The sequence below is a fragment of the Juglans microcarpa x Juglans regia genome, chromosome 2D (assembly GCF_004785595.1).
Source record: "Juglans microcarpa x Juglans regia isolate MS1-56 chromosome 2D, Jm3101_v1.0, whole genome shotgun sequence".
NCBI lineage: Eukaryota > Viridiplantae > Streptophyta > Magnoliopsida > Fagales > Juglandaceae > Juglans > Juglans microcarpa x Juglans regia.
Window position 1 is genome coordinate 14,357,587 of NC_054596.1, and position 26,210 is coordinate 14,383,796.

At 38.7% G+C, this 26,210-nt stretch overlaps 3 protein-coding genes and 1 non-coding gene across 4 annotated transcripts; 1 reads left to right on the plus strand and 3 right to left on the minus strand.

Annotated features, from left to right (window-relative positions):
• Positions 1-678: 678 nt before the first annotated feature.
• Positions 679-7,351, minus strand: LOC121250298 (apoptotic chromatin condensation inducer in the nucleus-like). Its single transcript, XM_041149394.1, is given in 6 exon segments — positions 679-1,451; positions 1,454-1,624; positions 1,894-2,045; positions 2,134-2,379; positions 4,480-5,792; positions 6,935-7,351. Coding segments are annotated over 5 exon segments (2,163 nt in total). The 5' UTR covers positions 5,774-5,792; positions 6,935-7,351; the 3' UTR covers positions 679-1,151.
• Positions 3,577-3,724, minus strand: LOC121251291. Its single transcript, XR_005937959.1, has one exon. It is a non-coding gene; the product is annotated as a small nucleolar RNA snoR134 (small nucleolar RNA).
• A 6,150-nt stretch (positions 7,352-13,501) lies between the features above and the next one.
• LOC121249288 (histone H1-like) lies at positions 13,502-14,939 on the plus strand. Its single transcript, XM_041147995.1, has 2 exons — positions 13,502-13,714; positions 14,613-14,939. The coding sequence occupies exons 1-2, from the start codon at positions 13,502-13,504 to the stop codon at positions 14,937-14,939; spliced, it is 540 nt and encodes a 179-aa protein (XP_041003929.1).
• Positions 14,940-16,413: 1,474 nt separating this feature from the next.
• On the minus strand, positions 16,414-25,936 carry LOC121250920 (DNA-directed RNA polymerases II and V subunit 8A-like). The gene is made up of 5 exons (XM_041150181.1): positions 25,795-25,936; positions 24,958-25,122; positions 23,970-24,097; positions 17,103-17,221; positions 16,414-16,774 (listed from the first exon to the last, which is right to left on the minus strand). The coding sequence occupies exons 2-5, from the start codon at positions 25,028-25,030 to the stop codon at positions 16,660-16,662; spliced, it is 435 nt and encodes a 144-aa protein (XP_041006115.1). The 5' UTR covers positions 25,031-25,122; positions 25,795-25,936; the 3' UTR covers positions 16,414-16,659.
• Positions 25,937-26,210: the final 274 nt, after the last annotated feature.

A 26,210-nucleotide genomic window follows, 5' to 3' on the forward strand; every position in this document is an offset into this window, starting at 1 on the left:
TATTAATTTTGTAATTATGATTCACATTAATTGAGATATTAAATTTAGTAATCAAAGATGAAAATAAATTATAAGATGAAGAGTAATATTAGGATTCATAATAAATAAAACATTTTTCCAGTAATAATTTATTTTCGTGACTTTTTTTTTTTTTGGAATCTCATGAAATCTCAAGTAAAATTAGCCGGTTTTCTTTTTAATATAAAAATAAAGACATAATGTACCATAATTGAAGAAAAAGATAACATCCGAAACAGTTTAATTTTATGTTGTGGTATCCGGCCGGTGCCTAGCCTTTTAAAATACACTCATCATCAATCTGTAAGAAAGCATATGGTTACATGATGAGGATTGGGGGTGGGTTGTCTTTGATTTATCGACATCCATTCCCGTATCTGTATCTGTATCTAATATCTATTTGGAGATTGAATCCCCGAAATTCTTCTTATCGTCTTTGGTCTAGACAGAGAAATTAATATCCATCTGCGCCCCTTGCTTTTGTCTAGACAAAGAAACTACCATCCATCTTCACTTCACGGCCTATGTGAAAAACCAATGGGGGATCTTTTGAATTCCTAAAAACAAATCTCACAAAAATAAAATGCTAGTACATGCTTTAGCATAATGAAGAGCCCAGCTAGCTAATCAGTTTGTGATATATGGCATATGGAAGAAGAAAATAATAATAATAATGATAGCGGATTGAAAGCCCGAAGAATCTGGGACACCCCATCAACATAGAGATCCCTCAACTTCAAACGGCATCTGTATATTTTAAAGGGGGTACATATCCAATAGAAATTAGACTCTCTAGCAACTCAAAGTTCACAAAATAGAAACTCCAGTTCAACAGCAAAACGAGATGCTCTAGAAGGTAAATCTGTCCACTCAAAGAGAGCTCTTAACTTGAAGGATATTCTTAACTAGATATAACTTAACCTCAAATCAAAGCACTCCTCTCGCAAAAACCCAAACCCATCTACCAACTGGATGCTTCTGCTTGCCCGGTACATTTCCTTCCGACAAGCAACACCTGCAGACCTGCAAAGATGCAATCACATGATACTTTCTTACCATCATTATCTAACACACCGACCAACCCATAAGAAAATCCATTGAGCAGCTAGCAATAAGTTAGATAGCCTGATCCCCTACTGCTTGGTGTTTTTGCCCTGGGATGCAAGTTTTCCTGCAACTTGTTCTTCTGACAATGGTAAATAGTAGATCCGAGGCGTTGATTTGGTTTTCCGAAAGAGATCATCCAGAGTGACAATAGGAGGATCAATTTTCTCTGGAAGCGGAGGTGGGGGTGGAAGATGAACCCGCTCTCGTGACTGTGGTGAGTTTGTCAAAGGTGGTGGTGGTGGGAGAGGAGGTGGGGGTGGAAGCTGCTGCCTATTATGCTGACGGGGCGAGGGCTGCAGCTGCGGCTGCGAGATGGGAGGGCTAGAGAAACAGTAGGACCAGAACTTGCAGGAACAGCTTGAGTTTGAGGAGCCTCCGACCGCATTTTCACTTCCTGAGTATCGACAAACTCGGCCACTAAGAGACGCCCACCATTTGGCGGCCATTGCAGGTTATACACAGCATTCCTAGTCTCTATGGCTTCTTCTACTGATGAGTACTGCATAAAAGTTACCAGAAGAAGGGGGATAAGAATATCCACTTGATCCACAATTTGATATAAATGAAGGTGGTCTACTTATGTCATAAGGAGATTCTACAATGATAACTAAAACTGGGCTTTGTAGCCTAGTAGAACCTCTGTCCATTTGAAAGACAACACGAGACAGTTTTAAAGTGGGGAAAAGCTACCCCTTCTTTGTAGCCTAATATTGACGTAAAAACGTGCGCTACTGTGAACACCAAATGAGTAGGGAAGTAGAGTCTTACAGTAACATAGCAATGGGTCTTGATGTGGTCCATCCAGAAACTAGTAACAGTCCCAGTTTTGCCCAGAAGTTCTTGCACTGCTTTCAAGGTAAAGGGACGCAGAAATCGATCAATTCTAAGTGAATTAGATGGAGCTTTTTGTGATGGTGGAACTGCCCATATATAAAAGGAAGACCGTTAGATATTAAATCAAATATTGCTAGAAATCTTAATATTTAATTAGAAAAAGTGATAACTCACCAACACGTTCCTTGGGTGTATTATCACTATTTGTAGAGTCTGATCTAGAGAAATTACGTTTCAAACCAGTAGACTGGAAATTGTCCTTGGGAGTAGTCTGGAAAGTGTCCTTGGGAGTTGTCTGGAAAGCATCCTTGGGAGTAGTGTTAGGCGTAGAATTTGTACTCTGAGGCTCTGGAACTTTGAGGCCTTCAGAGTTCCACCTACGTTGCCTCTTGATTGGCTCATTATTTGCTGCTGCTTGATCTGTATGGACATCTAAAAAAATATAAATTACAAGAAGGAAATTTACTTTAAATGTTCAAATGCACTGCACAATATAAAGAACCAAACATTTATTTTCTGTCAAATTGTATGTTAAAAAGAAAAATGAACTTTCAGTTATATAAAAACAACAAAACAAGCTTATTGTCAAAGAAGAATCATAAAAAAGGGTTAAACATAAATAAGGTTGCCAAAGAAGTAGGAGCAAATAAGTAGGAGTTGGGAATGACTGAAAATAAACAGAAGCTTAAACAATGATGAATACAATTAATTTTACATACATTTCTAAAACACTGACAGGTCAATCATATATGAAACATGGGGCAGAAATCCAGCAAATAAAATATAGGCAGCAGACTAGCTAAAATTGAATCACATCTTGCAATCATACTCCTTGTTTCTCATCCCAAATGACATGTTGAGCTCATCAACAAGGGAAATAAAACTAATATATATTAAGGCTAGTTATCTTAAGCCAAATGCTGCCCTCAACCAGATTATAGTGAGCAAAATTTCCTTTTAATAAATGGTAGCTTGAAATTCCAAAAAAATCACTTATATCTATATCTCTCAATCAGTGAAAGCAAATATTGGGCACATCTCGACAATAATCAATCAAAGAAAAAAATAAAAAGATGTATATATGTATATATATTTTTTGATAAGTTCTAGATCCACACTAATAAACAAGTAGTGCTAGCAGGCCGCCCAGCTTTTACCGCTGGCCGTACTGCTAGTTCAAATGTAGTTTTTTTTTTTTTTCTTTTATTTTCTTTTCAATATTTTTTTAACATCATTAATCATTAAGAAAAAATTAAAAAAAAATATACAACCTCACTAATAGTTACTTCCTTAACAATTAAGTAAAAAAATTAAAAATTAAAAAATTCAAGCGGTAACTTTGAGCAGTAACATTGAGGGGGCTAAGTAGCATTTTCCATGCAGTTGTGAAGAAGAAATAGAGAAAGATGGAAAAAATCTATAGCCCGTATTTTCAGAGGCAAAACCATTGAAAGAAATTAGCCACCACGTGAAAACCACCACAGAACAATCAATATCTGCCTCAATGACTAGCCATTTTTTCATATCGCTATCTATAACAAGAAAACAAGTTAAAGGTGTAGCAAGGCAAAGATAAGGGGAAAAAACAGCAGTTTTATGTTTAGGAGAGAGAAATTGAGATGTGGGCATCGATTTGACACAGCTCAGCTTGAGAATGGCTGAACTGCAACACTTGGCATCGGCCTGTTTTGGCAAGAGCAATGGGGCTTTCATCGTCATCGATTGATTACTCATTCAGAGAAGCCTGGGGATGTGCATTGTGCAAGTTGAAGAAGCCAATAACCTCAAAAGAAAAAGAAGAGGTACAGAGAGACAAACACACACACACACACAGATGGGAATCTATATCAAGCCTATCACATTAGATATATGATGGGAAATATATGTTGAAGTTATATACGGAAGGCACAGCAATGCCAGGCTGAAAGCCTTTCTTTGATCAGTAATGGCAGGGTGAAAACTAATCAAATTTTTATTTCCCTTCACCTATAATCTACTGAAGATTGTAAACAGCTCTGTGTTAAAGGCTTAAGTTATGCACTGCCAATATTAATATGCTTAATTCAAGTTTCTCTTCCCCTCATTATTCAACTTTTGTCTCTCCTGACCACAAAAAGGTTGTACTTATATATAAATATTTTTTTTGATAAGTAAAAATATGTATATATATATATAGGTTTTGTGATTCTTAAACTGATGGCTGCTTCAATTATCATCAACTAAGTAATCAAATTGTTCAGAATTTGTGCGTATGGATTTTAAGGCATCAAAGGGCTCATATAATGGATATATAAGAGATCACATATGTTTTGCATACAACAAATAAATAAATGCATAAATAAGAAAATAAATAAAAATGAATGCAAAAAATAGAAAGAAAAAGATACATCTTGATCTTGATCGCAAGACTAAATAAAGCTTCAAAGCCAAACAAGGAATAGGAAGTAAACAAATGCAATAAATGATTAAAGAAAGAATTCTAAAAAAGATTAAGAAAGACCATCAGGATCCAATTCTTACCATCAAGTTTCCTTTTCTCAACAGTTGCAGCTCGATGACTCTCAGTCTCAACTTGGACATCCCTTTTCTCACCAGATAAAGCATCCCCAAGAACAGCAGCATGACTTTCCTCCTTCACAATAGGTACTCCACTTTTGTCGACTTCTTCAGAATTATACTTCCAATCAATTTGCTTACCCTCCAGCACATCCTCTTCCATGGAATCATCACCAGAACTTCGGTCTAAATTCAATTTTTCTGAGTACCCTACATCCGTACCATCAATTTTCTTGCTTATGTCTGCATCTGTAGCATTGTTGTCATCTTTCTCTGCATCAGATGCCTTGTTCTCAAGTGGCTCTTCAACATCCATCGGATGTGATTCACCATCAACTGGGACAACATTGCTGAATGATGGTTCCACCATCTCAGGCTTAACAATATCTAGTTCTAATTTGACATGATCAGTAATTACATTATCCTTTAGTTCATTCTTTTCATTAATTGACACAGAATCAGTAGAAATAGAATCAGATTTTACTTGAGACCCAAAAGTAGGGCTGACCTCAGATACCTGGTTGTCCGGGGTAGAACAGTCGAGCTTCACACTCTCAGGAGTCTTTAAACTCTCAATCCCATGCAGGGGCGTTGAACCCTCATTCCCATGCTGGGGCGTTGAACCCTCATTCCCAAGCTGGGGCGTTGAACCCTCATTCCCAAGCTGGGGCATTGAACCCTCATTCCCAAGCTGGGGCGTTGAATACTCATTATCCAGTTGAATCTTTGAGTTTCCACTCTCCTTTTCAGTTTCAAATTTCTCCAAATCCTGCCCACTCAATGCTACCTCAGATACCACAATCTCGGATACTTTAGTGCTGGTTTCAATGGCAGTTGTATGAACAACCAGCTTCTCTTCCACCCTGCCAGAATCAGTACCACTGAAGCCAGCTTCCTCGACTTTCTCTTGATCCAAGGCTGCCACACTGTCATTAATGTCAACTTGAACCACAACCTTATCTGGCTCCTTGTTCTTTTTGCCACCATGATCAGCAAGGTATTTAGCTGTTTCTGCAGCAACAGGCACCAACTCTGCATCTTTTGCACCAACTAAAGGTTGGGGTCCACTATTAAGACCATTATCCACATCATTTCCAGCACTTTCCATTTCAATGCGGATAGCTTCATCCAATCGTCTGATCAAATCATCCTTCAACCCCTTGATTGTCAATTTCCTTCTCTTAAGTTCCTCTTTTAGCTCTGTAACCTTCCACTGATCAATTGGCCGATTGCCAAGAATGGGATACTGTGACGACATCTTTTCAACTAAGAGTCACCTTCACAAACCCAATTAATACATTAAAATTGATACAAAGAGAATAACAAAATCAAGAATAGCTTCAGCAAAACATAAAATAAAAGAGGTAGTCTCTACGTGGCACTAAACATGGATCAACGACATAAAAATAAAATAATTGAAAATGTAGCTTTATTGAATAAAAAAACATGACATAAGACACATGGAACTGTAGATGAAACACAACTGCCTAAGCAACCTAACATGTACAGGCAAAGAAAAGTTTACAGCAGTAAATCTTGTAGACCATTCAGTATCAAGGCTGGGGTAAAAGAAACTCAATATATATATATATATATATTTTATATAGGTAATCCAGAAGTTTTATTCATAAGATCAGGATCTTAGTATATGGGTAGTTCATCTCAAGATCTGTCGAGCATGGTAATGTAGAACACTAGTTTAATCCCATAAATTATTGAATTTCTTTAGTTGTTTCCACCAAAATATATAATATCCACACATGTTCTTAATAGCCTAACGGCAATGTATTTATCACATGCATGTATGAGAAAAGTAACTTTCATGAAAGAAAAAGACATCAAGCAGGAAAAAAAAAAAAAAAAACACAGATCCAAATCTAAACTTTCAATGGGATAAAAAAGACGTCATGCTCCTTTTCGACATAATGTGTAAGCAATAAAATGCACATTACACGTTACAACGAGGTGTGTATTAATTCCCAGGTACGAAAAAGAATTATTAAAATTAACGAGCCATAGTTACCATACATTTTTTGGGAATATAAAATAATTCCCATAAATGCTTTCCAACATACACATCCCACGTAAAGAACTAAAAGCCTTTACAAATTATCCAATTCTTAATCTTGAGACAAACAAAATCCGCAAAAAGAATTATCTAATAATGCTGCAACATGCAACAAAAACAAACCAGCTCAAAGGTTAAAAAGGACCACCTCAATTGCTTTCAATAGCCAAGAAATCTCATCACCGGAAATATTTCCCTCAGAAACCAAAAACTTCAAATTGAACACAACGCCAGAAAAATGTGTGTAACAAACCCTAATTAATCCAGGCACCATCCGCCCCAGAATCAAATAGAAATGAAGAACGAAGACTGAAAAACAAACCATTGATGAAATAGATGGCAATTACTCACAGGAATAGTCGGATTCGCGGCGAGGAAACACTCAAAAGCCTAAACTTCCGTAAGGAAAAGGAGATGATATGTGAAACCCTAATTTCACAGCACAAAACCCACACATTAGAGTAAGAACACGCAAACCCAAAAAAAAAAAAACGAACACGCGTTTAATCTCTGTAAACTCAGCTTCCAATCATTTCGTTTCTTTTTCCTGAAAAAAAACGACAACAAAAACACAGATAGATATATCTGAAACAAAGAAAACGCCGAAACGAAATGAACAGAAAACAATATCTAATTGTTGAAACGATTAAAAATAAAAATACACAAGTTTTGGTCTAGGGATTTTCTTTTGGAGTTGTCTAGGGTTTTTAATCCCTTTCTAACGCTCGCTTCGAAGGTCCGGGTTAGTAACGAAGGGGATGAGGGGACGACTTTAATAGGGAGGGTTTTCAATCTAAAAATACCGATCCGGTTCCTCTTTGGAACTGTAAGGCCGTTTTCAGCCATTTTAACAGCAGCCAATGCAAATATGACACCTCAGCCATATACAAATTAAAATCATGAGATCACCACATGGGATTTTTACCTAGAATTAAAAATCTAGAAAGATTTTTTTGTTTTTCCTCTTCTACCCGACTGTGTCTCTTGGCTTCCACCACCCGTTGCTGCCACCAGCAGTCCGACGCCAACGATGCAACCATTGAGTCCGAGCTTGCCACCCAGTTTGGCAATACCAATCAACAAAATGACTTAATTTGTTAGGATCTGCTTGATGATATTGGAGTGTTTTACGTGAATAAAGGTTGCATAATAAAGCTTAAAGGAAATGATGAATCTGGAAAGGAGAAAAGAAGAACTTCATTCAAAGAATTCAGTTATAGGTCTGTTCAAGGCAACCCAATCTCCACAAATAGTCTAGAATATTCTTATGCTTTTTCTTATGTATGCTACGTTTCTCTTCTTCTCCCTATATACCTCTGACAACTCTAACGAAATTGAAATACATGGAAATAAAAAAAGTAACAATAATAGTGACTGACAATGAAAGAAAATAGATGAGGGTCACAGCCCTTAAACACTGTGTTTCAAGTAAATGAAACGCAGTGTTGAGATAAGTCAGCAACAAATGGTAGCTTTCCAAACGCCGCGTTTTATTCTTTTAGAATTCCCCAAACGGCGTTGTCCAACGATCTCTCTACTTACTTCACTTCACTTGATCTTCCAGACACTTCACTTCGATCTCACTTTTTTGTCCCTTTTCCTTGTACTCGATCTACGACTAGGGCTTCCTCGCACCACCACATCGCCGTCATTGAGGATCCTAACAAGTTCTCCCCTTTAAAGCACCTTGCCCACAAGGTGCGGGTACAAGTGCTTGAGTTTCCAATAGCTTTCCCATGTGTTATCCTCCTCCGAAAGCCCAGACCACTTCACGAGCACTTCAGTAAATGGCTGGTTTTCGTGGCGTTTGATGCGGCGTTCCACTATGGCTTCGGGTTCTGGAAGGATTTCGCCGTGAGTGTCCACTGGTGGCAGTGTTGACAATGGCTGAATCTGATCGCCCACTTTTCTCTTCAAGCAAGAAACATGGAAAGTGTGTTAAATTTTTGCTGTGGTGGGTAGATCCAAGCAATATGCTACTGCTCCTACGCATTTTGTGATCTGAAATGGCCCATAGAAACGGGGTGAGAGTTTCAAATTGCGTATGGTGGCTAGGGATGCTTGCATGTAGGGCTACAGGCGCAAGTACACCCAATCGCCTTCCTAGAATTGTCGTTCTACTCTTTTCTTGTCTGCAAAGTGTTTCATACGATGTTGTGCTTGCTGTAAATTTTCTTTGAGTAACTACAGCGTCTATTGCCTTGCACATAGTTGCTTGTCTATTGAGTCATTAGAAGATGTCCTTGGTATATAAGAAATTAAGGGGGTGGGGGGTACCCATACACGGATTCAAAATGGGTCAGTTTTGTAGAAACATGATAGGATGTATTATACCACCATTCGGCTAAGGCTAGCCACTAGGCCCACTGATTAGGCTTGGATCCTGCATAACATCTGAGATATCCTTCGAGACATTTGTTGAGGGCTTCGGTCTGGCCATCACTTTGGGGGTGATAGGCTGAACTGTAATTAAGTGAGGAACCCTGCATTGTAAAAAGATTCTTCCAAAAAGAGCTTACAAACACTGGATCCCTGTCAGAAATGATGGATTTAGGCAAGTCATGTAACTTAAAGACATGCTTCATGAATAAATCAGCTACCATAGAAGCTGTGTAAGGGTGGGATAAAGGTATATAATGCCCCAGTTTAGTCAAACGATCAACCACCACCAAAATAACATTAAACCCATTAGACTTGGGCAACCCTTCTATGAAATCCATAGAAATGTCAGCCCACGGTTGTTGAGGAATAGGCAAGGGTTGCAGTAACCCTGCTGGTGTAGTAGTTTCATACTTGACAGTCTGACATAGTAGGCATTCCCTTACCATCTTCTTAATGTCATGCTTCATGCCTTTCCATATAAAATCTCTCTTGGCTCTTTGGTATGTCTTTAAATATCCCAAATGACCTGCTAATGGATCATCATGAATAAAATTCAGAACTTTAGCCTTAAACGAAGAATTTGGAACAACGACAATTCTACCCTTCTTGATAAGCAACCCTTGCTGTAAATGGAAATCCTTGGGTGGATTTGAGTTACTTAAGAGTCTAGTAATCAAATCCATCATTTCGGTTGAGTCCTTATAGCTGGACTTTAATTCCTCAACCCAATCCGGGTTAGAAAAAGAAATCATGACCAAGAATCCTTATTGTTTGATATCTTCCTCCCCTTTCCTTAACAGTGCATTTGCTACTTTGTTCTCCATTCCTCTCTTGTAAACAATAGTGAAGTTATAGCCCAACAACTTAGTGAGTCATTTCTGTTGAGCCCTCGTGCCCACGCGCTGCTCCAGAATGTACTTTAATGCCTACTGGTCCGTTTTAACTACAAATATTTGGCCTAATAAATAAGGCCGCCACTTTTGAACTGCTGTGACCATGCAAAAAATTCTTTTTCGTAAGTCGATAACATAAGAGCTTTACCCTTTAAAGCCTTACTCAAGAAGGCAATGGGCTGATTAAACTGCATTAAAACTACCCCAATACCCCTGCCACTTGCATCACATTCAATAGTGAAAGGGTGTGAAAAATCTGGTAATTGTAGAACGATGGGTGATGAGACAGCCTGTTTTAGCTCCATAAAAGTTGTATTAGTCTCTTCAGACCGTAAGAAAGCATTCTTCTTTAATAGCTGGGTGAGTGGTGCAGCAATTAAACCTTAATGTTTTATAAATTTACGGTAATACCCCGTTAACCCTAAAAATCCACGAAGGGACTTAAGACTAGTTGGTTAGGCCATTCCAACATTGATGTCACTTTAGAAGGATCAGCTTTAACCCCTTCCAAACTGATAAGATGCCTTAAGTAATCAATTTCAGCCACCTCAAACCGACACTTGGAGAGTTTAGCAAAGAGTTTGTGGCTGTTTAAGACCTCTAGAACCTATTAGAGATAACTCAAATGTTCTTCCCATGATTTACTATAAACCAAAATGTCGTCCAAAAAAATTAACACAAAATTCCTAAAAAATGGACGGAAAATGGTGTTCATGAGACCTTGAAAAGTAGATGGGGCGTTAGTGAGCCCGAAAATTATCACAAGAAACTCACAGTGCCCTTCGTGTGTCCTAAAGGCCGTTTTAGACACATCATCTGGGGCTACCCTGATCCAGTGGTAACTGGATCGCAAATCCAGCTTAGAAAAAATCACTGCCCCACATAACTCATCTAGCAGCTCATCAATAATTGATATAGGAAACTTATCCTTAATCGTGGCTTGGTTAAATGCCCTATAATCCACGCAAAGGCGCCAACTACCATTAGTCTTCCTTACTAATAACACTGGGGATGAAAAAAGACTATTACTTGACCTGACTACCCCAGTGGACAACAGTTTTGTCATAATTTTTTCAATTTCTGTCTTTTAATAAAAATGGTAACAGTATGGTTGGGTTGAAATGGGTGGAGTGCCCTCTTTCAAAATAATCTTATGGTCATGAGATCTAAAGGGTGGTAACCCTTTAGGAGTATCAAAAACTTGCTGGAAATTGTCTAGGATACTCTTAATTGCACCCGGGATATTGTCTGATTTTTGTTCCAACTCAGTGCCCACCAATTGCAATAACAATCTCTTCCCCTTACTAATATAATGCAAGAGTGATTTACTGTCACCCTCAAAAGACAGTCCCGAAGGACTTAAACCCTTTAAGCAGACCAGTGTATTTGCAAAGGCAAACTCCATAATCAACTTTGAAAAATCCCAAAGAATTGGACCCAAAGTCACCAGCCAATTTACCCCCAAAACAATATCACAACCCCACCAGGATAAGACGTAAAAAGAATGGTAAAATTGGTTACCTTGAATGATGGTACGTATATGACTACAATAACCTTCATTGTGCACCATGTTACCATTAGCTATTTTTACAGACAACCTTTTAGTCGTATCAACTCTGAGTTTAGTCTTCAAGGCAATGGATAAGTCAACAAAACTGTGCATACTCCTTAAATCGATAAGGACCTCCACTTGTTTCTGGCCGATTCTTCCTAGGAGTCTCATTGTGTTGGTATTTGGAGTTCCAGAAATTGCACTTAAGAAAATTTCTAATTCAGTCTCCATGGTTATAGCAAGTAAGGGAGTGGAAGGTCCCCTCATATCTAGCACATTCCCTTAGGGTTCTTCAAAGCCCACTCCCTCAATCTCTTCCACTTCATTATGGCCATATAGCACATACATCTTAGGAGATTTACACACATGAGTTGGGTTCCATTTTTCCTCACAATGGAAACAAAGCCCCTTGCAGCGCTTATCATCCATAGACGTGGAGGAAATTCTTCTGTTTGGTGATGTATATTTAAGCTTTAAACTGTTGTCACTTGATTGGCTTTGTTGTTGTAAATAATTTCCAGATTATGTAAATGGTCTGTCTGGGCCAGATCTGAAAACCCTCCTGATAAAGGCTAGGTACTCCTCTTGTATTTTAGTTAAGCCAAAGGCTGCCCCTAGGTTAATGGGATTTAGCATACGAATGGGTAAACGAATCTCATATTTTAGCCTACTCATAAAGCAACTAAACTTATGATGGTCGGACAACCCCCTCAAACGATTCGATAATGCTTTAAACTGGGATTTATACATTGCTATGGATGACGTTTGTTTAAGTCTTGTGAGTGCTTCCATAGGGTCATCGTAAGTTGTAAGGCCAAACCGTAATAATAAGGACCTCACAAATGTTTCCCATGAAGTAAATTGCCCGGACTCCGCAGCATCTTAGTACCACACCAAGGCCTCACCTTCCATATTATAAAAAGCCATTAATAACCTTTGGGCAAGAGGTGTTTGATGGAACTCCAAATATTGTGTGGCTTAAAAAACTCACTCTGCTGGGTTATCACCATTAAAATGGAGAAAATCCAAATAGACTCCCCTAAGACCCACACTCCTGGGAGGTAACTCCCATTCAGGACCCACTTGTAACTCCCGATTAGCATTATTATTCTGGTGTGCCATCATAGTTCTCATCATATCAGTAAGTTGTTCTATTCTTTCAGTTAAGTGATCTAACCTTCCATGTACATTTTGCATGTCTTCTTGCTGTGAATCCACCTGCTTCTGGAGGTTATCTAACTGCTTGGAACGTGTGTTGTCTACCATCAGGATGAAGGCTCTGGATACCAAATGTTAGGATCTACTTGATGATACTAAAGTGTTTTGCGTGAATAAAGATTGCAGAATAAAGCTTAAAGGAAAAGATGAATCTGGGAAGGAGAAAAGAAGAACTTCATTCAAAGAATTCAGCCATGGGTCTATTTGAGGCAACCCAACCTCCACAAATAGTCTAGAATATTCTTATGATTTTTCTGATGTATGCTACGTTTCTCCTCTCCTCCCTATATACCTCTGACAACTCTAACGGAATTGAAATACATAGAATAAGAAAGTAACAATAACAGTGACTAACAATGAAAGAAAACAGATGAGGGTCACAGCCCTTAAACACTACATTTCCAGTAAATGAAACGCGGTGTTGAGATAAGTCAGCAACAAACAGTAGCTTTCCAAACGCCGCGTTTTATTCCTTCAAAATTCCCCAAACGGCATTGTCCCACGATCTCTCCACTTACTTCACTTTACTTGATCTTCCAGACACTTCACTTTGATCTCACTTCTTTGTTCCCTTTCCTCATACTCGATCTATGACTAGGGCTTCCTCACACCACCACATCACCGCCATTGAGGACCCTAATATAATTGAATATGATCATTGTTTGGATTCCACCAACTGTATTGAGGCCTGGAAAAGTGCCTGCCTCCTTGCCAAGATTTTGAAAAAAGAGATGCAATGCTTTGTTCTCTCTTTGAAGGATGCTCTTTGTAGTGAAAAAGTGGGTCTTGGTGTCAATGTTGTAGATTTGACTAGATTTTCTCCTATAGTTTCTTACTTTCGTGGATTTTTATGGGGTCTAGTGTCTGCAATCAATGATAGAGCTGCAAGATATAGCGACAATAGAGGAAAATTATTATGGTGGAAATGTGAACCTCGCTCATAGGGGAGTCCAGCGTCGTCGGGGTGAGGGAGATGAGAGAGAGGAGAGGGGTGAGGCTTCAGGGATCGAGTGTTTCAAATGGGTGAGGGAGAGGAAAGGGGAGAGGGACCTGTCAAGCTTTTTCCCTTCTATGGGTTTTTGTACTGTATGCTGCAAACCCAATGTTAGTCTCATGGTGGGCTACGTGGCAAGAAGATATTGGAGGCTGTTTTCAGCCCTTGAACAGCATGACCGGTAGGGAGATATTCTCAATACCGATTTGTTCTTTTGTGACCGAGATATTGAAAATGCCCTTTGTAGTTACACGTGGAGGTGGATGCTTCTCCTTCAAAACCGAGTCCGTGAGTTCTAATTGGTTCAATACAAAAAAAAAAAAAAGAAAAAAAAAAAACAAATTAAATAGAATTATTCTAAATAATTTTTGAATACTGCACATACAAAATGTAAGCGATGTTCATTCTATTTAAAAGAGAGTGAGATTTCTACTAAAAAAATAAAACCAGGGAGAAGCCACTGTAGCAGTGCACTCATTGCACACCCTACTTGGCTCCTTTTTTTTTTTTTTTTTTTCAAAATACACACAGTCACCCTTTCTCTAAGCAAATCTCCAGAAGATCATCTCAGAAAAATGGCGAAAGCTACCATTGCTATTTCAAATAAGGATAAAACCCTTCATCTTACTTTGAGCTCTTTCAGTTTTCCTATCATCTTTACTCTTTCTCTCTTCTTTCTTCTTCTTCTCCGTCTTCATCTTCTTTTGTTTTGTTTTTTTTTTAAAATTTTTCTTTTCGGTTTTTTTTTTAATGCAAAACACAAACACACACAGTCACCCTCTCTCCAAGCAAGCCTCCATAATATCCTTTCAGAAAAATGGCAAGATCTACGGTTGTTGTTGCAAATAAGGACAAAACCCTTCATCTTACTTTGAGGTCCTTCGGTTTTCCCATCATCTTTACTCTCTCTCTCGTTCTTCTTCTTTTTCTTCTTCATCTTCTTTTGTTTTGTTATTTAAAAAAATTGTTTTCTTTTCGGTTCTTTGGCAGATGATACGCGAGGCCATACTGACTCTTAAGGTCTGGACCGGCTCGAGCCATCAAGTAATAGTGAAGTTCACAGAGGAGAAGTACAAGAAAGTGTTGCCACCCAATTTCAAGAAAGTCTTCTCTATTCAGTTAAAGAGGTTTGTCAAGTCTGAGAGGCTTGTGAAAATCAAGAACTCCTTCAAGGTCTCCTCCACCGAGAAGGTCAAGTTGGTGGTCAAAGAGAAAGACACCAACAAAAAGGAGGATAACATCACCAAAACCTGGAAGGCTGTAACTCCCAATAAGATTGCAGAGAAGAAGGGTGTGAAGACCAAGAGGCTTAGTTAGGTTAAGACCTCGAAGAAGAACCCTAAGAAGATTAAGAAGAAGAACATGACGCTGATAAAGAGGAAGGCTCCAAAGCCACAGAGTTCGTCCAGGCCGGCCAAAAAGTCTAGAAACTAGGAAATGTACTGCACTGTTTATCTCCATTAATTAACTATATTCGTAGCTGTGGTACTGCAAAGAATGCTTGTTGATATGATTGCCTTGTCTATTTCCAATTTTTTGTTTTCTGTTTGGATAAACTCTGCTTAAAATTGTTTCTTTTTTTTTATGTCAATTGTGTGTTGATGGGATTGGGGGGAGAGTGCAGAAGGAACGTGGACTGGGGATGGGGAGAGGAGGTGAAGATTCAAATGGGTGAATTTTGAGAGACGCGCACAGTTTGTTGCAGGGAGAGTGTGCATTGGCTGCTCTCCAGATTTTTTTCTACTAAGAAAATAATTTTTTTTGTAATTTTTATATTTGTTCATTTTTTTAATAAGAGTGTGCAGCATACTTTTTCATTTTCTTTAAGGAAAAAAATATAGATTACAGGAAATAGTCAAAATTCGGCTGGAAATGTTTTAAAGCCCAGCCCATTCGGCTGAGCATTCTAGGCCTGTTTCAGGCCCAGGTCATATACAAACATTTGTCCCCGGGTGTAAATAATGAACATCTCCATTATTTTGTATGGTACGATAGTAGTGTATATATAATATTTGATCTGATATATGAGTAGTTTTGTTTTAGTTTTATTTGAATTTTCCTCATTTGGGCTTCCTTTTTCTCTGAAATGATACTGCCAGGGAAGATTTTAATATTCTAGGAATGAGTGTATTTTCTTAATCTTTCATTTTACTGAAGTTTTTTTTTTTCTATTTTTTTTAATGTATTGGTCCAAATCTAGACAACTTAAATTTTAACTTTGAATTTTTCTTAGGCCAGGTCCCGTCCCCACTTCCCTCATAGCGTGCAGGCCCGCACCCTTCCCAATGCTTCCAGAAGCACTGACTTGACTGGGAGAGATGGGCAGGGCCTGCCGCCACCCCACCCCACCCCACACTTATCCTAAGATTGCATTTCGACGTTGATAAGAGCTTAGTTATTTATTAATAATAGGAAGTTGAATTGTGAAAAGAGTTATATAAAATTTATCTAAATTAAATTTAAAATGTGTTTGAATATTAAGATAAATTTAATACTTTTTATGAAAAATTAAAAAAAATTGTAAATTTCACGTATAAAGATGTGTTAAGTTTAAAAATATTGTAGGTCTCACGTTAAAGAAGTTTTAAGTTAAAATGAATTTAATAATTTAAAAGTTAAGTGTTTAAATGTTAGACTCAATTCAAAATTAGACTGAACTTAACTGAATCTTGCAACCAAATGCAACCTAAGATACCAATAAACTTCACTTTGCATCCTCTAATCAAATCCGGTCATTAAGATTGTGCCATGTTAAGTCAAAATAACTAATTTAGAGTGCAAAGTATAATTTCCCAAAAAATAAAATATTTTAATCCTATAAAGCTAAAAACTCCAGTAACCCACACGCACAAGAGTCACAAACAGAAACATAAAAGAGCGGTACAACAAAATTACACCATATATATGGTTCTGACTAGTATATGCCATAAGCACCAGTTAAAAGACCAGTTAACATGCCTAACTGGAACTTTGGAGGTAAAAATCAAGCTTTTACAATCAAAAAGACGCATTCCGATGGTATAGGATTTCATTTTTTTCAAGTCAACTTCCTGATAAGGAGAAACAACCTCTGATCAAGCTCAAACTGAGCACAATGGGACGGCTCCCCTTTCAGCATCATCTGAAGCCCACCAAATGATACGTATATCTCCCTGCAACCCATGACAAAATCCAATACAAGGCCAACTAAATCAGATGACTACTAGACTAGATTTCTTTTTTTATTCTAAGGAAAAACTATATTGGCAAGATTATTGATTATCTATCCCTTGATGGTATAAAGACAAATATTGTCTGCAACTATATCATGAAGAATACATGGATCTGGACTATTTATTTAGTTTCACACTCTTAATAAGCCCATGAAAAGAAAGTGCATATCACGAGCAGTCCAGGACAATTGCAGGAGATAACAACAGACTTTCTTTTCTTCGAAAAATGGAGGAAAAAAAGTGTTTGAAAAAAAGCTTGTGTACGTACACTTTCACACCAGGACCTGAACCTCCATCTGAAGTTTTAGCCTGAGGTTCATCTGAAATTTTATATAGTCTGCCATGCATGATGTATTCAAACTTGTCAGCGAGTGACTGTTGCCCACCCTGGGAAGGAAATAAAATTCAGATGATAGGCAATACTAGGGCTTTTAATCATAGAAAGATCACTGAAAACGCCAAATGGCAACAATCAAAACAAAAATCAAGCATGCAAACACGCAATCTAAGATTCAGGAGCGAATGATATGAAAGATGAATAGCAATAGAATATTAATCATATGTCAAGAAGCAAGCAAAGACCAGAATATCTTCAGATTTTACCTACAGAAAGTAAACGAAGGTCAATCAAGGAATGGGCACAATATTGCTTCTCATATTGTGGTATGGCTTGGGTGATGCCTACGAGGATGGAGTACCTTTTTGCTTGCCGGGGAGGTTTAAGGGGTAATGTGCAAATAGCCACTGTTTGGAATATGATCCCTTTATGCCTTGTGTGCTGTATTTGGGTTGAGAGGAATGATCGATGCTAGGGGTGAAAACCGACGTCTGAAAAAACAAAGGAGGCACCGACCGTAACCGGTCGATGGGGAGGAGGAAACCGATCGAGGCGGTTCTCAGTCGGCGTCGGTTCTCTGGCGGTTCTACTGAGAGAATAATGAGAGAGATTGAGAGAAAGAGAGAGAGAGAGAGTTGCATAGGAGAGAGAGAGAGAGAGTTGCAGAGATTGGATTCAGGAGAAGAAGGGGTTGGGGAAGAAGATGACTCATCTCGAAACGACGTCGTTCCACTTAAGTTTAAGTGGAACGGCGTCGTTTCAGACTTATTTTTATTTTTTTTTCTTACGTCCTTAATAAAACGATGTCGTTTGGTTTAATGCCAAACGGCGTCGTTTCCATTATCTGTTGTAATACTTATTAACATAAACGACGCCGTTCCACTTAAGTGGAACGGCGTCGTTTCGATAATGGTATATTTAAAAAAAAAAAAGATTTTATTATATCGGTCGGTTCAACGGTCCGGTCCAGCTTCAAACCGAGACCGAACCGCTGAACATCGGTTTCTTCAAATTACCACCGCACGCCGACCGGTTCTCCATCGGTTCCGACCGGTTCCTGACAGGGCCGGTCGGTTCGCATCGGTGGCGGCCGGTGGCGTTAGTTTCTGTACAGCCCTAATCGATGCTTTGAAGATAAGAAACGCTCGATGGATGAACTTAGATGTTTTTTCTTTAATTCCTTATTTCAGTGGGCTTGGGCTATTGTATTTAATGGAACTAGTATCAATGATTTTCTTGTTTCTTTTTCTAGTTCCAGACTTGTAATAGATTCAGTTTTCATATACTTCATGTGTACTTGGCTTTGCCTTGTTACTCGTCTCCATAAAATTTTTATTCATAAAAAATATATATATATATATATATTGCTTCTCATATCAACAAGGACTAAAATTGAAGGAAGAGATGCAACGATGAGGAGGAAATACGAAAAATACACCCACACACTATTTGTGTTGTAGAGGATTCCAGTAAATCAGTTATTGATTTACGGAATCCTCCTTCATCTTATCCTCCTTGATTATAGGAGATAAGGTTTTCCTTTGTAATTATCTTTCCTAGTTTTTCTAATTGTATTCAAACTCTACTCTGTTTTGTATACATCTATATAAATGCAATACTCCACCAGAGAGAAGTACGGTGGTTTTACAAATATTGTTATGGTATCAGAGACAGGTTCACTAGTATCTCAGAGGGTTGGGCGCTGACTTCGTTAATTTTTCTACTGCCCAGATGTCCCTCACCCCATTACCAACCTTCAAAGATTTGGTTCCCAAAGCTGAAAGCTTTGAGATTTTTCAGAAGTCACTCGGGTCCTCCCCTGTTTCCTCTGCTGCTTTTACTGCAACCAAAGGTTCTCCTTCTTCACGGGGTGGTAGCAACTCCAAGTTCCGTCGATCTCGCAACGGGCACAATGGAGGAAATGGACACGGACATGGCAAACGAGGTTCCTATATTCCTCGGTGTCAAATTTGTAAGACTGAAGATAATACTGCCGATCGCTGTCGGAATCGTTATGAGCGTAACGAACCTACGGCCCACCTTGTTGAAGCCTTCACCACGGCCTGTTCTCTTTCAAATGGCTCGGAGTCTGATTGTTTGACCGATACCGGCGCTTCCGCTCACATGACACCTGATTCTTCTCAGTTGGAAAAGGTTGATTGAGCCTTATCATGGTAAGGACTGCGTAATAGTGGGAAATGGTGCTTCTCTCCCTATTACTCACACTAGCACGTTCTCTCCTCCTTCCAATTTTAAACTTCTAGATGTTCTTGTTGTCCCTCGTCTTACCAAAAACTTGTTGTCCATCAGCAAACTAACTTCTGATTTCCCTCTCTCTGTCACTTTTTCTCATGATAATTTTGTTGTACAGAATCGAGTCACAGAAACGGCGGTGGCAACCGGTAAACGCGAAGGTGGTCTTTATGTGCTGAATCGTGGCAACCCTGCTTTTGTTTCTGTCCTTAGGAATACAAATTTACATGCTTCTTTTGAATTATGGCATGCTCGCCTTGGTCATGTAAATCATTCTATTTTATCTCTTTTGAATAAAAAATGACAATTATTTCTCACTTCTCTATTGCCTAATCCATCTCTTTGCTCTACTTGTCAACTCGCTAAAAGTCATCGTTTACCTTTTTTCCCAAATACTACACGATCTACTGATACTTTAGGTCTCATCCATTGCAATATTTGGGGTCCCGCTCCTGTCAAATCTAATTCCGGCTATATCTATTATGTGATATTTATCGATGATCACTCTCGCTTTACTTGGTTTTATCCCATAAAATTGAAATCGGATCTTTTTGATATTTTCCTCCAATTCCAAACATTGGTTGAAAATCATCACTCCACCAAAATTAAAATTTTTTAAAGTGATGGTGGCGCTGAATTTACAAGTAATCGGTTTCAATCTCACATTTGACAATTTGGCATTCATCACCAAATGTCCTGTCCATACACTCCTTCTCAAAATGGTAGAGCTGAGCGCAAACATCGGCATGTGACGAAAACTAGTCTTGCCCTCCTCTTTCACTCTCACGTTCCTCCTCGGCATTAGGTTGACGCTTTCAGCACAGCTACCTACATTATCAACCGGTTGCCTATGCTCGTTCTTGGTGGTCTTTCACCTTTTGAAGTTCTCTTTGGTAAGTCTCCTAATTATGAAAATTTCCATCCCTTTAGTTGTTGAGTCTACCCTTGCTTGCGTGATTATGCACCTCATAAATTTTCTTCCCGCAGTTTGCCGTGTATTTTCCTTGGCTATAGCTCTTCACATAAAGGTTTCCGTTGTTTTGACATTGAAACTTCTCGCACATATATTACACGGCATGCTCATTTTGATGAGAATTTTTTTCCATTTTCAAACACTTCCCGTGCTAACTCTATCGCTAACATTGATTTTTCTAATTTTTTCGAGCCCTACTCTCTTGAACACACTCCTAGCACATCTTCGCCCACTACTACGCAGATCTCCCCTGCTCCTTGTCATTTTTGCACAGATGACACTTTGCAGGTTTCTTCCTTTGATATGGCGTCAACTTCTTCTTCGACTGCACTTGCACCTGCTACGTCAACAGCTCCTGCAGTTTCGCCTGCACCTGCGTCTGCTACCTCAACAGCGCCTGCAGTTTCATCTACTGATTCTATGGCCCCACCCGATGCCAATACTCCATCAATTCCTTGTGCATCTCATCCTATGGTTACTCGTGCAAAATCTGGGATTTTTAAGACACGACATCCAATTCATCTCAGCCTTGTGCAGTCCTCACCATTGCTCCATGCTTTGCTTGTCACCTCTGAGCCTAAGGGATTTAAATCGGCTGCCAAAAATCCAGGTTGACTTGCTGCCATGGACGACAAAATGAAGGCCCTTCAAACAAATCATATTTGGGATCTTGTTCCCCGGCCATCCAATACTAATATTGTTGGTTCCAAATGGGTTTTCCGGACTAAATTTCATTCCGATGGGTCCATTGATCGCTTCAAAGCGCACCTTGTTGCAAAGGGCTATACTCAACTTCTTGGCCTCGATTACACAGACACTTTCAGCCCTGTGGTCAAAGCCTCCACAGTTCGTGTTGTTCTTTCTCTCGCAGTGTCTCACAAGTGGCCCTTGCGTCAACTCGACGTCAAAAATGCCTTTCTCAACGGCATTCTTCATGAAACCGTCTACATGGAGCAACCCCCGGGCTATGTTGATCCTCACCATCCTCTCCATGTTTGCAAATTAAAGAAGGCTCTCTATGGCTTGAAACAAGCACCACGTGCTTGGTTTCAACATTTTAGTTCATTTCTACTAAAACTTGGTTCTTTTTGCAGCCGCGCGGACCCTTCTTTATTTGTTTTTAATCGGCAGGATGATCTTCTTTATCTTCTACTCTACGTCGATGATATTATCCTCACTGGGAATAATTCAATTCTCATAAATCGATTTACTACCCAGCTGCATGCCGAGTTTGTTATCAAGAATTTAGGTCCATTAAATTATTTTCTTGGTCTCGAGGCATCTTACATTCCAGACGGCGTCTTCCTCAGCCAAGTAAAATACGCTACTGATATATTGGCCCGTGCACAACTTCTGGACAGCAAACCCGTTCCAACTCCTATGGTTGTCTCTCAATGGCTCTTTTCCGAAGGTGCTCCATTTGAAGATCCTACTCTCTACCGTTCATTAGTAGGTGCCTTACAATACTTGACAATTACACGTCCGGATCTTGCACATTCAGTCAACTCTGTAAGTCAGTTCTTTCATGCACCTACTGCTGTTCATTTCCAGGCAGTCAAGCGAATACTTCGCTATGTAAAAGGCACACTTCACTTTGGCCTCAAGTTCACTTCATCCTCTTCTATGGGTTTAGTTGCATACTCGGATGCCGATTGGGCTGGATGCCCGAACACTAGATGCTCCGCCTCTGGCTACTCAATCTATCTTGGCAATAATCTTGTCTCTTGGAGTGCAAAGAAACAGCCCACGGTTTCTCGTTCAAGCTGCGAATCCGAATATCGAGCTCTCGCTCTCACTGAGGTTTTATGGCTCACTCATCTTCTACGTGATCTTCGGGTCACCTTAACTCATCGGCCTCTCCTTCTTTGTGACAACAAAAGTGCTATCTTTTTGAGCTCCAATCTCGTGTGCCATAAGCGCGCCAAACACATCGACCTCGATTATCACTTTTTACGTGAACTTCTTGTTACTGGAACTCTTCGTCTTCAACATGTTCCATCCCACCTGCAACTGGCCGATGTCTTCACCAAGAGTGTTTCACGGGATCTCTATCTTTTTTTTCAATCCAAGCTTCGAGTGTGTGTTAATCCCACTCTTAGCTTGCGGGGGGCTGTAGAGGATTCCAGTAAATCAATTATTGATTTACGGAATCCTCCTCCATCTTATCCTCCTTGATTATAGGAGATAAGGTTTTCCTTTGTAATTATCTTTCCTAGTTTTTCTGATTGTATTCAAACTCTACTCTGTTTTGTATACATCTATATAAATGCAATACTCCACCAGAGAGAAGTACGGTGGTTTTACAAATATTGTTATGTCACATCTCTAAAGAATCTGCTATGTTAGCCATGCTCAATTGCTCACTGTACATATGTGCTTCCCTTCTCTTCTTAAGTCCAAATTTGATACCGGAGCATCTATGCAGTTGGTGAACCTTCATAATAGGTTTCCCACCTTTCTCACTTTTAAAGTCTTTTGGACTGAGCTCCAAATTTTTGTTTAAATCTTTGAAAACTTCTAATTTTACCATCGGTGTCAATTCCTTATATTTCAAGGTTATTTTTCCCATTAAGATCATATATCCCTTCTATTTCACAATTGCTTCAAGTTTCCATCCATATGCAGAGTTAAAGAAAGACAAAAAGTCTCTGTCCCCGTATACTCAGGCCTTTGTCTATTTTATTCTCAATAAAATTTGTTTATCGATAAAAAATTAAAAAATTAAAAAAATTAAAAAAGAAAAAAACTAACAAGAAGTTCAAGAAACTGAGTTGGCTTCTTCCAACAATTCAGGACTGAAAATTTTATAAAAACTACATACAGTACATTGGACTTCAATGGTCAAAGCCTTAACACAACAAAGCCAAGCCTAGCATATCCACAATATTAGGGTTACACGGGTCATTACAACAATTCAAGATCCAATAAAACTTATTATCATGAATCTACTTTCTGATATATCCTCATATTAGCAAATGACAGGCCTGCTTCGAATTGGTTTCGGCTGGAGGACAGAAAAAATTTCTATCTTTGATTAAGGTGTTGTAAATACCTATCAACTTGATCAAAGATTCCAAAATGTAGATCAATGACTGTTTCTATAGACTTTAATGGGCTAAAAAAGTATTTGCAAAGATGATAAAAAAAATGTAGATTGAAATGAATTCATCCTCGACATTATGCCATGCAATCACTTGGGGTAATAACTAATATTTTCAAAGCTTATATATTACTTAGCCAAGATTTATCATACCTTATGTCATTCATCTTAATAGGGTCAGTTACAGCAACCTTCACTAAATCTGGATCCTAGTTTGTACAATCTAAAGTTCGTCTAAGGTTGAATCATTTTGTTTATCGATGATAAACTCGATAGCTCCAAATAATTGAGGGTTACATAAATAGCACAATTTAATTTTCAGCAGAAAAATACAAAAGTGAACACTAATGATTTGTGGTCCAAAACTATTCTCACAATGGCAGCCCAATGAAAAGGGCATCATCTACTTTTTTGATAGGAAAAGTATATGGTGCCTGCCAAAATGGTGCAATAAAGAGGAGAATAAGATTACCTCCAAACTCAGAGTAGTAGATAATGCCATCAAGATTTTCTCCTCTTTATCAATAGGATAAATCTCCGTATTAACATCTAGTTGCATTAACATGCCACACTTCTCGCTTTGTGCTTCAATTCGAGTAACTACAGAAAATTTAAAACGCCAACTGAATACTCAATGTTCTTTTTAACAAATAGTAGAAACCAAGTATAATTAAGAAAAAAAAAACAATTGATCGGCATGAAACCCCATCAAGGAAAGGCACTTCGACCCACCTTAGGGAGTAAACCCTATATACAACTCTGCCCTCCAGAACCATGTATCAGGTAATCCAGGAGAGCTCTACATGTAAAGCATGCAATGAAGAGTAACGTGCAAATATGTCATGTTGAATCTTGTATAAAAACTTTGAGGGTAGTAACATATGGGTTTCAAAACTAACCATACCACAAATACAACCATATTTTTGTTCCACTAATGTATCACATCCCAAAAGGCAAATTGCAAACTCCACTAGAGTACAGATTCAGTGAACCTTAGTGTGACAGCCCTATCTAACATACATAATATCCACACTTCCAGAATAACCAGCATATGAAATTAACAACATTTCATTTTTTACTCATGCACTTTATGGATTGGAACCTAAACCCCGTTTTCTGGGGCAAATGCCACTCCATTTTTTATTCATGCCCGCGTAAGAATTCATGTTTCTAAAGAAAACGATATGGATTAGTCAAATAAAACGCTCCCAACTCTGAAAAACCCGACTGGAATTTGATAAAATCACAGCGAGAGAAGGCGACTTGATAACCAAAAGAAAGATGCTAGTTTCCTTGGTATATAGTGGGATTGCAATCTTTTCTTTTCCCAATGTCCGGAAAGATGAAGGATATTACAATCATATCAAAGCATACAGCAGAAGCAGGAAACAAAGATAACCAAGAAATAGCTGAATGCTCTCGTGAACAAGCACCCACCCAAGATTATTCCATAACCATACCTTTATCAAATTTTTTACCATCTGGATTCACACGTTCCACCCTAAAAATATCATCAAAAAGGAGCGCACCCATCCTCACTGAAAATGTGTTTGTCAGCAGCGACTTTGGGGCCTTCAGGAGACTAGCTGTGAGCAGTGCCGTTATGGAGAGGGAGAGAGAAAGACCTGGAATCAATGACACAACGTTGGAGTGTGATTAGCTGCTGGGTTTGCTTCGGCAGAGCAAGTGAGCAGATTTGGAACCTGAAGGGGTGTAACCGGTCCAGTTCGGTCTGGTTTTGGAAAAAATCTAGGACCGGACCGGTATATACCGGTTTTGCATTTTTCAAAACCGATTACGCACCGGTTACCCTCCTAAACCGGTACTTCCGGTTTTACCGGTTTCCGGTCAGGTTTTTCGGTTTTTTTAAAATGTAAGTTTGACAGTTTGTCATTACAAATCTGAATGATCTACATGCCATAACTCTGATAAATCTGATAATGAAGTTCTATGTTAGGTTCCTATTGTGATGGTGATGTGATGATTGAATGTAAATGGGGAATGATGTATTTATGGCTGGAATGTTGCAGGAAATGGAATGGAAATGAATAACAATCACAACAATCCTAATAAAACATTTGAATGATCTACATGCCATAACAAGTTCTTACAAGCAAATCCATAATCATTCTACTCTTTTTTTTTTTCCTTCCCCCTTACTCTGTCCCTGAACCCAGGTTCGATTAGGTCTTAGACTCTTAGTTCTCTGTCACATGGCCGAAATGATTCAGGTATGTATCTAAAAGACTAAATCTAACAAGTAATGAAATGAAAAAAAAAAATTGGAGAAACATTACCCTGAGGTGGGGCCGAAGGTCTGTGCGGCGAGGAAGAGAGGCGAGGCGGCGACTGGCGAGGCAGAGAGGCGAGGCAGAGACGAGAGTGGGGCAGAGTGAGGCAGTCGGCAGAGAGACGAGGGAGAGACGAGAGTGAGGTTCGATTTTAGAGTTTATTGGCACTATTGCCTTCTGGAAGTCTAAACGGCGCCGTTTCCTGTTGGTTTCTTCTATGTAGATGGTTCTACTTTTTTATGATAATTATAATTTATATATATTTGTAATACATTTAATACATAGTTATAGACTATATAATAGTACTAATATTAGACTATTACTATTAGTATTAGTTATATATTAGTATAGCTCTATAATATATTAGACTATATAATAATATTAATATTATACTATTAGTATAGTTATATATTAGTATTAGT